The 14,684-nt window shown below is 37.3% G+C and overlaps 2 protein-coding genes across 2 annotated transcripts; one reads left to right on the top strand and one right to left on the bottom strand.

Annotated features, from left to right (window-relative positions):
• Positions 1-7,462: 7,462 nt before the first annotated feature.
• LOC108026090 (uncharacterized) lies at positions 7,463-8,085 on the bottom strand. Its single transcript, XM_017096789.3, has 2 exons — positions 7,855-8,085; positions 7,463-7,787 (listed from the first exon to the last, which is right to left on the bottom strand). The coding sequence occupies exons 1-2, from the start codon at positions 8,047-8,049 to the stop codon at positions 7,593-7,595; spliced, it is 390 nt and encodes a 129-aa protein (XP_016952278.1). The 5' UTR covers positions 8,050-8,085; the 3' UTR covers positions 7,463-7,592.
• Positions 8,086-10,851: 2,766 nt separating this feature from the next.
• On the top strand, positions 10,852-11,618 carry LOC108026106 (uncharacterized). Its single transcript, XM_017096806.2, has 2 exons — positions 10,852-10,921; positions 10,981-11,618. The coding sequence occupies exons 1-2, from the start codon at positions 10,859-10,861 to the stop codon at positions 11,557-11,559; spliced, it is 642 nt and encodes a 213-aa protein (XP_016952295.1). The 5' UTR covers positions 10,852-10,858; the 3' UTR covers positions 11,560-11,618.
• Positions 11,619-14,684: the final 3,066 nt, after the last annotated feature.

Raw genomic sequence — 14,684 nt, 5'->3', positions numbered from 1 at the left:
AATATTTTAAGCAAATTAACTGTACTTTGGTTATGGATTTAAAAAAGTAGTTTCGAAATTATAGTTGTGTATATATTAATTTAGTTTTTGCGTAGTTTGTGTTGCGGGATCTTTTCGTCCATTCCGGGGGAGGATGCTTTTGTATGCCCCACGCTGTCAAATCCGTGGCATCCTCAGGAGTCATGTCCACCTTGCTCTGGTCGAAAGCTTCTGGGTCTCCGGTGGGTTGGGCCAAAAGCTGTCCCAGGATCAGCAGGCATACGGTGCCCAGAGTCACAAAAGAAACGTTCATTTTCGGTCAGTGACAAAATGCTTCTGAGCTCAAAGAATCAAAGCTACGAAAACGAAGACTCGGCTCCTATGAATTATACAGGGAATTCCACATTGACTGAGTTCTTATATTATCAAGCAGATGGCACCTTTTACCTTAGCAAAGAAGTCTGGAGATTGGGTCGTTATCATCGAATGTGGAACATGTTGATAATTTGTTTTTCTAAATCGTATTAATTATAAATTTGAAATGCGTCATAAAAATTAGCCTTTTCTTCATTAGGAATTTTCGTTCTTAAAAACCTTGTAAGTACATTTTGGCATCGATGCTTACAATTTCAGAAAAAAATATAGGAAGGAAAATGTTAAATTGAGTAGTTTTGAATAAGCACATACAAGGGAATGGAATTAAAGTTAAGTTGATTGCAGATTTAAACAGATCGAAAATATTTTCAGCTTTTAAGAACATTTTCAGCTCATTTGACAACGTCAGAGTTCTCTCTGTGTAAGCATTCTCTTTACTTATTTTTGTTTTTTAGCAAATAAATTTAGGGGCTTGAACCAACTAAATGCTTCTGTCTGGGCATATGCTAAATAGCCCAGAACAAATAATCTAAATTCTGAGCTAATTTACGTCTTTAAATAAAAATAAGTGCGTTGCTCATTCTAGGCTTGATTAAAAATCCGGAACCAACCCTTTCGAAGCGTTGCTCTGTGGGACCTATGAACTTTGTTGTTCGGGGGGAGATTAATGGTTCTGGTGTCAGGAAACACTTAACCCAAAAGTTCCTGTTGGCGGGCAGATTAGTTGGGGTTCGAAGATGTCGCGCTGTCAACAATTAATTTGTCCTAACACACGCACAACCTGTCCCACTTCTTGGAGTTGCAAGGGGAATATGTGCATCCGAGCCCAGTCTCCAACTTTAATTTTATACATATATATGTATATCCTTAGAAAGGGGTATATTTGTTTGCACCAAAAGATTGCCGAGAAGTGAATTCTTTTTTCAATTGAAAAATAAATAAAAAAGGTTTTTTTATACTAAAAAGTTTTAGGTATTTACCATTCTGATTTCCATACCAACTTTCTTTTCAGCCTGCTTGCTTATCAGCTAAGGCATTTTTATAAGTCTTTAAAAATCCATTTTCCTAACTACTTTTTTTAAAGTTATGTTAATTATAAATTGTATATTTTGTATTTAACTTATATATAAAAACATAATCATTGAGTACTTTAATCAACTATTATACATATATTGCTATAGGATGCGATAAGGCTTAATTAATATATTATCTCAAGGTGTGCTGACTGGCTTGCGACCTATGAGTCTTCGAGGGTATGCTCTATCCCCAGCTTGATTATCCAAAGGCATCCTGGTTGGCCATAAATTTTGTCCAACACGAAGGTGACTTTTCACCCTGTCTCGTCTGGCTGGCTTTGTCTCATTTACCTCTCCGTCCGGTTTCGCTGACCGAGCGGCAAATATGCCTTAATATCCGAATGGACCTGGACCCGTGCTGAAGTCAAGTTGTGGGTCTGCTGTGCAATTGTCCGAGTATCACGACTATTTCCATTATGGCCAGCTTTTGTTGTTTGTCGCTTCTGTTTATGTCTCTGCCGTGTTTTCAATTCGTTTCGGTTGTGTTTCTGTTTTTGAAATATTAACAACGCCCTTTTGCTGTTTTTTGGAGCTGCACATGGCCCCCTCATCGTCTCAGTTCATAACTTTGCTCTCAAGTATTTGTGCCTGCATTTTATGTATTTGCCGGGATTATCTTTTCACATTGGAGTGGCTGCCACACCATATCGTATGTAAATATGGAATTTTGGTGCCTAAAGATGAGGCAAGGCTGCTAAATCTCTGGCTTTAATGTTACCTAATCGTTATTAACAATTACAAAAAATATATTTTCTGACTTGAAAAAATAACCTACAATTACTTAAGTATTTTTTGAAACTAAGGAATTACATTACTATATTCTTGTGATATTTAAAATAAAAAATTCAAATACCTTAAATTTATTTTAAATCTAAAACTAATAATACCTTTTTTTCAGTACCTTAAACATTATTTTAAACATTAATTTATTCCCCGTATACTTTTGTTATTGTATAGGAAAAGTTAGGAAGTTTTTATACCATAAATTCTAAGGGGAAATCCCATTCCTTTTATAAACTCATGCATTCCTTTGCCCCCAACAAAAACTCAATGTTATATCCTTTGGCCTTTTGTGTCTCAAATGTGAAATTATCAATATGGGCTGAAAAAAAACGTGGCTGATTTTCAGTATCCGCGCTTCGTCGTCGAGCCTTTGACAAATCCACAAATCCAGCTACTAAACAGCAATTTTTTATGGACTCTCCCGAGCCCCCAACCTCGAGCAACATTTGCCTATGCTGAACACAAAAAAAAAATAGTTGGACTTTCCACTTTTTTTCTCTGTGATTATTTGCTGTAGGAAAAACGTCTACATTGTTGGAATTCCTTTTGCGAAAATTGCCACGTGACACAAAGGCGTCTGGAGCACACACAGAAAGCGCCTTTTATTGGCCTCCTGCCCCACCACATTTGGTGGGGGTTTTTCTATGGAAGGTTGGGTTCGTAGGGCTGGCCAAACACAATAGGCCCGAAAATGACGTTGCAACAATTAATGTGAACAGTTTTGCAGTCGTCCTCGACGCTGTCGTCGTTGTTTGGCCGTGATTTATAACGTGCATAAAATTTGCGGTCCTGGCAAGCACCTACCCGGCCACAATGCCAGCCCCCCGAAAATTTGTCAACGGGCATTTCGAATGGAAATGGAGCTGAGTCCTCCGGAGGATCTGGTTCGGTTCGTGATTGGTTAACTGAGCGGGAGACGAGCTAATACATTTATTTCTCAAGTTTCCCAAGGTCAGTTTTTGACCTGATGAGCGGAAATTAAGTCTACAATAATATATGTTTGACCTTAAATAATAAGCACTTGGTCGATTTATATTGTCATAATTATAGCTTTTTTTGAAAAAAACATTTTGTTGACTGAAATATATTCATATTTATTTTTGTTTTCTTCTACCTGAATTTTTTTTATATATTTTATAATCTAAATTTGAGTTCTATTTTTAATTACTTTTTAGTAAGGGAATGTAGCTGATAATAAGATTAAAGGTAAAATCTTTAATTTTTAATAATACAAATTAGTAAAATATACATGATTTATTATTATTATTATCTTCTTGTTAGGATATCTTATTTTCCCTAATAGGATGAAAAGTACTCCATCAACTGAAGAATAAAAAATGTTTATTTAACATATATTTAAAAATGCTATAGCATAGAACCTGGTTAATTAAAAGATCCTGGTTCATTTGAACTAGTTTCTTTGCAACCCCCTCCGAAGGGCGCTCAAATCAACTCTGGTGTTTGTGCTTTTTGTGGTCGTGGGGACACTCCACTTGGTAATTTATTGATAGTTGCCGGTTTCATTCGCTTCTAATAAGCTGGCCCCCTTCGACGGTGCTCTGCTCAAACCCCTTCATTCCTTTCTGTCTGGGGGTGCATATTTGAAAACTATTTCCACTGCGTGATAATTTATGTGGCTGGTACAAATTACATAATCGTTTGGCCGTTTATGCAAATTAATTGAAAACTTCGCCCTCAATCCGAGCGCTCTCTCGGTCTCCTGCCATATTTATTTTCTTTTTCAATTTCCATTTTCGCAAATCTTTGTCTGACATTTGCCACTCGTCTGCCTCTGTTTTTTCCCCCAGTTCCCATTTGGCCTTTTGCAGTCGTTGCAATTTTTTCTTTCCAATTTACAATAAAATTCAATAAGGTGTTGGGGATGGACTTAATGGAGATTGACTGACAGTGCCTGCCAAATGTGTGTGTTCCGGGGCTTTTTACGTGTACGTACACGTGCTCGTGTGTGTAATGCAATTTTATGCTTGCTGCTGTCTTATATATTGGCTTTTTTTGCAAATCTAAGTCTGGCTCTAAGCTGATTTTTTTTGTTGTTTGAAAATAACTGCTTGGAAATTGAATTGAAATTTTTAGGGAAAACCTTGAGCCAGTTAAGATTTAAATTTAGGTGGATTTTATAAAATCAAAGCACTAAAAATTGGGTGGAAAAAAATATATTAATATTTATGATGTATAGGAAATAATCTAAAAACATGGTGTACAAATAAAGATTACGAATTGACATAAATCAATTTTAATGTAAAGAGTACAACATTTTTAAGACTGTTTTTTAAACGTTTTTTATTCAGTACTTTGGCACTTAAGTTAAATACTTAAGTTTACACTTCAAACTCAAACTTCTATACAATTTCTGTTTGTTTTTTCCCCCGCTGTCTAAATGTACCCTCATTACAGCAAATGGCATTGCAGCTGTGTGGAGCCCAACAATTTTTAACACGCATACGCACTGTTGCACTTGCATAAAATATAATGTCTCCATTTCGGAATGATCTCCAGACCCTCTGAACACCCTACTCTGAAAAAGTGGAATTCTTAATTTTTAAACAAGCAAATACATATTACAAATTGAAAGTGCCGTGCAAAAAGAATAGATAGAAAGAGCTGGAGGCTACAGTGACTTCGAGTGGATTTTGCCAGCAGTTTGCAACCTCCGCACAATCAGCAAAAGTCAGCCAGCTATGAACAAAACTTAAACAGACAAAACAAAGTGCAAAGTGAGGGCGGGTGGCTCTTGCAGTTGACATTTATAAATTTCACACGCAGGGCGCGTGAAATGGCGTCGTCGTTTTAAAGTTGAAACATTTGCGTAATTAGCTGGCGACTCTGCCGTTGCTCGGTGGCAAGCAACTCCGAAGGTGCAACACCATGAAACTATGGAAAAAATAAAAAAAAACGCCCACAAAAGCTGAAGTAAAGCAAGTCAGGGGAACAACTTTAAGTGTTGGCGCAAATTACGTTCCAAGAACTTAATTAAATTGTAACCATTTCTCCGTTTTTCCATTTGTCTGCCTTTTTTTGTTGGCCCTGTTGGCTTTTGGCCAAATGCATGTTTGCAAACTGAAGCGGCTGACAATTAACTAATGTCAGCCGCGAAAAGTTTCGCCTGGAGATGTGGGTGGCTGTGCAACGTATGACTCTATGTTCCTTTTTTCCGGTTTCGAAACTTTTGTTACTACATTTGGAAATTAAATAAAAATGTAAAAAAAATATAAAATTAGTTTATATTTAATTAAACAATACCTAGCTATAAATTTTGCAAGTTAAATAGGCTTAAGATCGTAATATAAATTTAATCAAATTCAATAAATCGGTGCTTTGACTTTTTAAAATAAATTTCGACCGTTAGTTAAAAATCAAGGAGTTTACAAGAGCATTTTTTAATAATTTTTAATTGTGAAAAATAGCGAACCAATATCTTAAAAGGTTACTGCCATAAATAAGTATATAAAGATGTTACTTTATTGAAGTTAAGATAATGTACTCGCACATTATTGAAATGCTCCATTTGTCATTGGTTCGCATTAAGCGACGTCGTTGAGAAACCCACTGACATCTGTCTGTTTTATTGTGCGTAAAGTCAACCGATAAGCGATTTATTTTTTACTGTGCGACATTTCGGTCGCCAGTAAGTGAGCCTTATCAATCGCGAAATGTCCTGGCGAAATCATCGACATAATGGTCGGTGGTCGCATCACGTTTGTCGCTTTATGCCGTCTGCTTATGAGCATTATATCTGCATTGTCACCTTGTTGGCCATTTAACATGAACGGGGCGTCCTTTCCTGAATCCCGATTCAGGGATCCACCCACCTGGGCCACCCCCAGGCCCCCTTATCTCCCTGCCAGCCGTATTCCCTTTGCCAGGGGTTTAAGGACATCGCCGTCATCGTTACTGTTACGGCCACTCCCCCCATTTCCCGACCTCCCATGTCGTGTTGCCCAGGCTAGGAGTACAAAAAACGCTTTCTTTTGTTTCTTTTTTTGATAGATTCACTTTCCCGGGGATCAGAGGGAAGGTACCGCCCCTGCGAGCGATTCAATTAGTGGAGGGGACCAATGGGCCCGCGTTACTGATACTACGAAGAGAAAATCCTGTATTATTAAAATAACTAAAAAATGCATAGTATTAAATATATATTTTTACCGCTCAAATTTATAGGCTATTTTTTTTTAAATTTATCCCACGTTGCCTAGGATCCTTAGGCTTAACAATATAAAAAGGAATGTCCCATAAAAAAATATTATTATTAGGACCACCATTCCTAAAGGTTCGGATATAAAACGATACAAATTGAACATAATTTTTGTACATTAATTATTTTAAAATAAATAAATGTATTCATTTTTAATTTTCAATCATTATTTATTGCTAATTTTTTACAAATCAAATTTTTTTGCAATTAATTCTTAGGTTTCTTTAAAAGTCAAAATATATATATTTTTAATTTCTTGGTAGTTTTAAAACGTATATTTTTATCCAAGAATCTATCCCCTTTTTCTGAGTATAGGAAAATGGTAGTTCAGCCAGTGAGCGAATACAAATTTCGTGCCAAACAAGTTTCCCAGTCATCCTAACGTGCTCATTTGAGTGGAATCACTTAATGGTTTTATGCGCTTATCATTATCATCCCAGCGGCGAGCTCGGCGGAAGGACCAGCAAATGGCCAGGCCAGGACACCGTTGGAGTGAGGCATACAATGGCCAGGATCAGCAATGGGGATACAGGCAGGACGGGATGGAACAGGGACAGCAGAGGACGGCAGGACCAACAGAACTCTTCGCCGCCGTTGATTCAATCAAATTTGCTTGCCTGTTCGCGGACATTTTTATCTGGCGGATGTTTGGCTCGCTGTCAGCGCTAGAAATGTTTGCGTCGCGTCATTGTTTTAATGCGAAACACACACACACACTTTGGGCCTCTGGGCCTAATGTTTCACTTTTCAGAGCGTGACGGGGAAAGGTGAAAGGTCGCCAGCACGGCCCACAAATAAGGAAGTAATATGTCGCCGCCACGGCCATCAAATACAGACGGGGGTTTGTTCTTCAATAAACTCGTCCTGCTGCGGGAATTTGTGGGAATTTCTTGGGTGCTGTTTTTGAATGAGTAAAGCTACGTACACAAATAAAAATATTTGAATTGTTTTTTTGTAAGCTAACCTAAACTAACTCATGACATCTTTTTTATGTTCTTTTCGCTTTAAAAAGTATGTAAAAAAAATATACAAACAATTTTTTTAAAAGTCCATATAATATACGTTTTTATTTTTATAGTTCCTATTTAAGTTAAACCTTTAAAATAATAGTATAAAAATATTAATTTACGGAAATTAAAAAATTATTTAAATTTTGTAAAACCAAATTAACCACTCGTCTTACATCTAAAGCAATCCGGGGCAACGTCGAATATTTCCAGTGTAAAATTAAGACCACGATTTCGAGCTGATTTGAACAGTATCACGGCAAAATTGGCCGTGGGACCTCCTTCGAGTAAAGAAGCCTTACCTCCTTTCGATTCGCTATTGTCGGTGATCACAATTGCGCTTATTTTATGGAGCTGTTTTGAAAATGGAATATAATTTAAATTTAATTAAAGATTAATAGATTTTACTTTATATTTTTACCTGGGGTTGAAAGTTGATCTTCTTTTCGACGACGCGAAAGAACTTTCTTGGTACCACAATTTCCTCCTTATGGAGTAATCTGGCGCCTTTTTTCAACACCCCAAAAGTGGTACTTCCATCGTGACTGCCAAAAACCACACCCAAAAATGATACGATTGCAATCGCCACAGAAATTATCCTTACAAAATACATCATGATCTGCCGAAAGCTGATTAGGAAATGAATAAATATATGCACCAGCTTAAAAATATTCTATGGTAAAGTAACGCTATTAGTTGCTAATAAATACATTAGCAACGGTTTAACACACTTAAAATGTTTAAAAACTGCAATTTGCTTTGTATTTAACTGCTCATCATTCGGTGCTGTAGAAGAGTTTTGTTATTGCTATAAATCTTAATATTATAGTCGATGTTGTAGTTCTTCCTGCCAGAAAATTTAATAGAGCAGTAGACATTGTTCGGTCCACCGGCAAGGAGAGCGCCTTCGGTTCCAAATGAGGATCTATGATTGTTCGTTAGAACAATGGCACTAATCACTCTCGCATCACTCTTAAAAACGAATTTGAATATATAAATAAATTCGAATTGACTTTGGCTTACCTTTTGTCTATAAGTAAACTTGTGGGCGATTTTGCCCGTTTTTCTTCCTGGCACAAATAAATTTTGGCTAAGCAGTAGAATATCCGTTGGACTTTTGTGACCGATAATGGCAACGTGTTTGGCAGAAGTCAACTGGTGATTCATCCAGAGCAGAAAGATTGGTACGATATATGGCCATACAAATTGAAGGGATACCATTGTGGAACTTCCTGAAATAAATAAAATATTATTAATAAATGTATATACAAATACCCATGAAATTAGCGAACTTTTTTAGGGATACCGCATTTTTCATACTTATAAAATATTGTAAAAATAATTCGACCATCCATAGAGAACAGTGAAAAATCTATTTTAGTTCATTAAACCAAAGCTGATTTGATTTAATGCATAGATGTTTAAATATTTTAAGTTATTTTGAAACCCCCAAAAGGGTATTCAGTAGATTTTAACCACTCATCTTTATCGGGTCTTGCCCTTTTGTCAGCTCTTCACCAAAGGCGAAGCGCCCCCTTTCTTCTTTCGATTCCACCCCTCTTGGTCGCTGTCACTGGCATTGAACCGCATTTGTTTAAAAGATTGATGACCAACAATTGACTGCAGGCCCGTATCCTTCCGCCCACTTTTTCTGCTCCTGACATAATGCGCTCAATATTTATGAGCCGCAAATCCGGACAGACACTTCGAGTTTCCCGTAATCGAAGAAGAGCAATGAGTAACGGCCGTGACCTGCAAAAGTTGCCCAATGATTTCATTAATTTAATGTACAACAATGTGACTTGTCACTTGTCAACTTTTTGGCTGGAACCCATTCCGAGGGTAAATCAGTTCATATTAGTCTAATGCCCCGAGGGGAGGGGAGTATAAAACTCACTTAGTGCCGAGGAAAGTTTGCCGACAACATGTCATTGATTTCATACACGCTGCATGCCCAGGACGAAGAGGCGAAAAGGACAGGACAAGGATCTTAAAAAGTGTCGTATGCAGGCAGCGATGCATCATCATGGTTGTCAGCCACATTTACTCGACATTTAACTTATGCCAAGTGCAGATGAGGAGGGGATGGAAAAAAGATGGGGAAAAACTGAAAGGAAGGATGCGAAGTCCTCGGCGGGAAGATTTAATTTTTATGCCACCGAGGTTGAGATTCTGGGCGCAGTAAAATGTGACGAATTTCCACTCCTTGTCAAAATATGTGGCGAACATTTTCACAGCACTTAAAGTCTTTAAGTGTAGCATCTTTAAGATAAAAGTCAGGATCGGATAATTCTTAAATACTGCTCAAAGATATATAAAATATATTACTTTAGTTCTATATCTTCTTAAACATATCATCTGTTTATTAGAGTTCCTTACCAAATGAGCCATTCCGGAAGACCAAATTAAGGCTGCGGAATCAACTCGAAATGAAGCCCCTAAATAACGCAGTCAGCTACTTTATCACCCGGAGAAATTGTCACCCCAGCGAAGTGGGAAGGACCCCCAGCTAACCCAATGACAGACCACCCGAAAAGCCATCCATCCATTCCGTTCGCCAGCCAAACGATACTAAGGCAGACTTTTACGGCGCTTTTCATTAGCAGCCACACTTGTTGTCGCGGGGTGCCAAACTTTCTTTTGTATCTATAAAATGTCTTGCTTCTGGTCTTTTTGGTCTCCCCCCACTTTCCCTCTAGTGGCAGTTATTAACCCTTAACCACACGTTACCATTTATAACCCGGACAAAGTGAACCGAGCGCGTTAAGCTGACAATGGCAACAAATTTTTTCCCTTTTGTCGTCTATTGTGTCCGGAATCTGTTGGCAGCCACCATTCGATTGTGGTTCTTCTGCCCTTTGTCTGCGGTTTACGGCTTCTAATTCGTCCTGAACCCCGATTCTTAAGGGTGCCCAAGTGGATTTCGCAGCAGCATTTCGGGATGTATTGTGATAATTGCCAGCGAAAATTCGACATTCTTTTGCATTTCCTGGGGAAAATAATTAATCACTTGGGATTTTGAATAATTGGAAAAAGGATTAAATGTGCCCAGAAATTAGAGAATAAATAGTTTATAGTATTGTATAAAAACAACGAAAATATATATTTTTTTAACTTATTTTCTTATCTATCCTGTGAAGTAGAACAGAATGCACGATAGTAAGCTTATCAGATTGTCAATTAAAGTACTTTCAAAGATTGTTAGATTGGGGGTTGACGGGCGATAAGGTATCTTTAGTAAGCTAATTAAGTGAAATATTATGTGTTATAGCCTTCTTATATGGCTTATATGGCTCAAGTGGACACTCAGCCAACGTGATTAGTTTTTGATAGTGTGATTAATTTTGATAAGACACCTTTTTTCGGCTTCATATAAAAAGATCTTCAATAGAGGGCCGTAGAACATTCGTTAATTGGACAAAAAAATGAAAGCCATCACACTTTGCCTCTTGGTTCTGGTTTCGGCCACCTGCCTTCTCACTACTCGGGTAAGTTAACCAAGTAAATTATGTTATCATGTAATTAATTAAATCCTTTTAAATTACAGGCCAATTCCAAAGAATCCAGTGAAAAAAGCTTTGATTCCGAATTTGGTTTTGAATCGGAATTGGAAGACCTCCTGGATAAATTGGATAATGACAGTGACTATACGGATGTGGAGGCACAGGGCTTTATTAAAACCTGCAGAAAGATCCTCCGCAAGGCTTTGAAGACAGTTCGAGGCACCAACTGCATTATCAAGGAGGTGGTAAACATCCTAAGTTCCTGCACCACCTATGTAGATGCCATCGATGACTGTGGAACAGCTATTCCCAAGGATGTGGCCAAGATTGTGGATTCCGTGAAACAGATTATTAAAATCTGTGATGATATTATCCACCTGCACTCGAAACTCTGCGCCAAGGATGAGTCCGACGATGGGTCCACCATCAAAAACTCTTCCAAGTGCTTCTGGAAACTATTCAAGGCCTCAATGAAGCTGACCAGAAAGATAAACATAACCCTGAAGCTGATTGCCAAATTGCCCTCAGATACGAGTTCCTGCTTTGTTGATGCCACCAAAAATGTCACGGCCTCTTTCAACTCATTTTTGCCCAACATTGATGTCTGCATAGAGTCTATGTGAATTGTGTATGCTTAATTAATTAAATAATATTTGTGATGGTTTCACCTGAACACCTGGTATATAGATGCTTATATTGATATTTTTACTAAATATAAAAAAAACAGGAACAATTACGGGTTTCGGGCTTTCTCAATGGGAGCCCAAAACTGCACTTCTAGATTTTATAACTTGGACAATTCAATTCCGATTTAGTAGTAGGATACATCTGTGAATTTGTGGTTGAATTTAGTAATATTTTACATTAACGTTTTTCTTATTAGCGATGGTTGAAATTTTGGCACATATTCATCTTTGGTTTTCCTTATATACAATGGCTTTTGAAATGGGACCTCAAAACTCCACTTTCAGATACCATAACTCCGGTAGTTGAATTCCGAATTAGACGTGGCATACCTTAATGAGTTTGTGGTGCAATTCTCTCATAATCTACATTAAAATTGTTACTTTATTCGAGGGTCGAAATTTTAGCCCATTTTCATGCCCGATTTTTTCGTATTTCCGGGGATTTCAGCATGATACCCCAAAACTGCTCTTCTAGTCTCTATAACTTTGGTAATTGAATCCCGATTTGGACGTGGCATACCTTAATGAGTTTGTGGTGGAATTCTCTCATAATCTACATTAAAATTGTTACTTTATTCGAGGGTCGAAATTTTAGCCCATTTTCATGCCCGATTTTTTCGTATTTCCGGGGATTTCAGCATGATACCCCAAAACTGCTCTTCTAGTCTCTATAACTTTGGTAATTGAATCCCGATTTGGACGTGGCATACCTTAATGAGTTTGTGGTGGAATTCTCTCATAATCTACATTAAAATTGTTACTTTATTCGAGGATCAAAATTTTGGACCATTTTCATGTCCAATTTTTTCGTATTTCCCTGGTTTTCAGTATGAGACCCCAAAACTGAACTTCTAGACTCTATAACTTTGGTAATTGAATCCCGATTTGGACGTGGCATACCTTAATGAGTTTGTGGTGCAATTCTCTCATAATCTACATTAAAATTGTTACTTTATTCGAGGGTCGAAATTTTGGCCCATTTTCATGTCCGATTTTTTCGTATTTCCGTGGATTTCAGCGTGAGACCCCAAAACTGCTCTTCTAGTCTCTATAACTTTGGTAATTTAATCCCCATTTGGATGTGGGATACCTCAATGAGTTTGTGGTGGAATTATCTAAAGGGCTACATTAAAACCGTTCTTTTAAGCGAGGGTCAAAATTTTGGCCCATTTTCATGTCTGATTTTTTCATATTTCCGTGGATTTCAGTATGATACCCCAAAACTGATCTTCTAAATTCCGTAACTTTGGTAATTTTATCCAGATTTAGACGTGGGATACCTCTATGAGTTTGTGGTGGAATTCTCTCATAATCTACATTAAAATTGTTACTTTATTCGAGGATCAAAATTTTGGACCATTTTCATGTCCGATTTTTTCTTATTTCCGGGGATTTCAGCATGAGACCCCAAAACTGAACTTCTAGACTCTATAACTTTGTTAATTGAATCCCGATTTGGACGTGGCATACCTTAATGAGTTTGTGGTGGAATTCTCTCATAATCTACATTAAAATTGTTACTTTATTCGAGGATCAAAATTTTGGACCATTTTCATGTCCAATTTTTTCGTATTTCCCTGGTTTTCAGTATGAGACCCCAAAACTGAACTTCTAGACTGTATAACTTTGGTAATTGAATCCCGATTTGGACGTGGCATACCTTAATGAGTTTGTGGTGCAATTCTCTCATAATCTGCATTAAAATTGTTACTTTATTCGAGGGTCGAAATTTTAGCCCATTTTCATGCCCGATTTTTTCGTATTTCCGGGGATTTCAGCATGATACCCCAAAACTGCTCTTCTAGTCTCTATAACTTTGGTAATTGAATCCCGATTTGGACGTGGCATACCTTAATGAGTTTGTGGTGGAATTCTCTCATAATCTACATTAAAATTGTTACTTTATTCGAGGATCGAAATTTTGGCCCATTTTCATGTCCGATTTTTTCGTATTTCCGTGGATTTCAGCGTGAGACCCCAAAACTGCTCTTCTAGTCTCTATAACTTTGGTAATTTAACCCCCATTGGATGTGGGATACCTCAATGAGTTTGTGGTGGAATTATCTAATAGGCTACATTAAAACCGTTCTTTTAAGCGAGGGTCACAATTTTGGCCCATTTTCATGTCCGATTTTTTCGTATTTCCGGGGATTTCAGCATGATACCCCAAAACTGCTCTTCTAGTCTCTATAACTTTGGTAATTTAATCCCCATTTGGATGTGGGATACCTCAATGAGTTTGTGGTGGAATTATCTAATAGGCTACATTAAAACCGTTCTTTTAAGCGAGGGTCAAAATTTTGGCCCATTTTCATGTCTGATTTTTTCGTATTTCCGTGGATTTCAGTATGATACCCCAAAACTGATCTTCTAAATTCCGTAACTTTGGTAATTTTATCCAGATTTAGACGTGGGATACCTCTATGAGTTTGTGGTGGAATTCTCTCATAATCTACATTAAAATTGTTACTTTATTCGAGGATCAAAATTTTGGACCATTTTCATGTCCAATTTTTTCGTATTTCCCTGGTTTTCAGTATGAGACCCCAAAACTGAACTTCTAGACTCTATAACTTTGGTAATTGAATCCCGATTTGGACGTGGCATACCTTAATGAGTTTGTGGTGGAATTCTCTCATAATCTACATTAAAATTGTTACTTTATTCGAGGATCGAAATTTTGGCCCATTTTCATGTCCGATTTTTTCGTATTTCCGCGGATTTCAGCGTGAGACCCCAAAACTGCTCTTCTAGTCTCTATAACTTTGGTAATTTAATCCCCATTTGGATGTGGGATACCTCAATGAGTTTGTGGTGGAATTATCTAATAGGCTACATTAAAACCGTTCTTTTAAGCGAGGGTCAAAATTTTGGCCCATTTTCATGTCTGATTTTTTCGTATTTCCGTGGATTTCAGTATGATACCCCAAAACTGATCTTCTAAATTCCGTAACTTTGGTAATTTTATCCAGATTTAGACGTGGGATACCTCTATGAGTTTGTGGTGGAATTCTCTCATAATCTACATTAAAATTGTTACTTTATTCGAGGATCAAAATTTT

The sequence above is a fragment of the Drosophila biarmipes genome, chromosome 3R, assembly GCF_025231255.1.
Source record: "Drosophila biarmipes strain raj3 chromosome 3R, RU_DBia_V1.1, whole genome shotgun sequence".
Taxonomy (NCBI): domain Eukaryota; kingdom Metazoa; phylum Arthropoda; class Insecta; order Diptera; family Drosophilidae; genus Drosophila; species Drosophila biarmipes.
The sequence above is the reverse complement of the archived record's forward strand: the minus strand, read 5'-3'. Positions and strand labels throughout refer to the sequence as shown.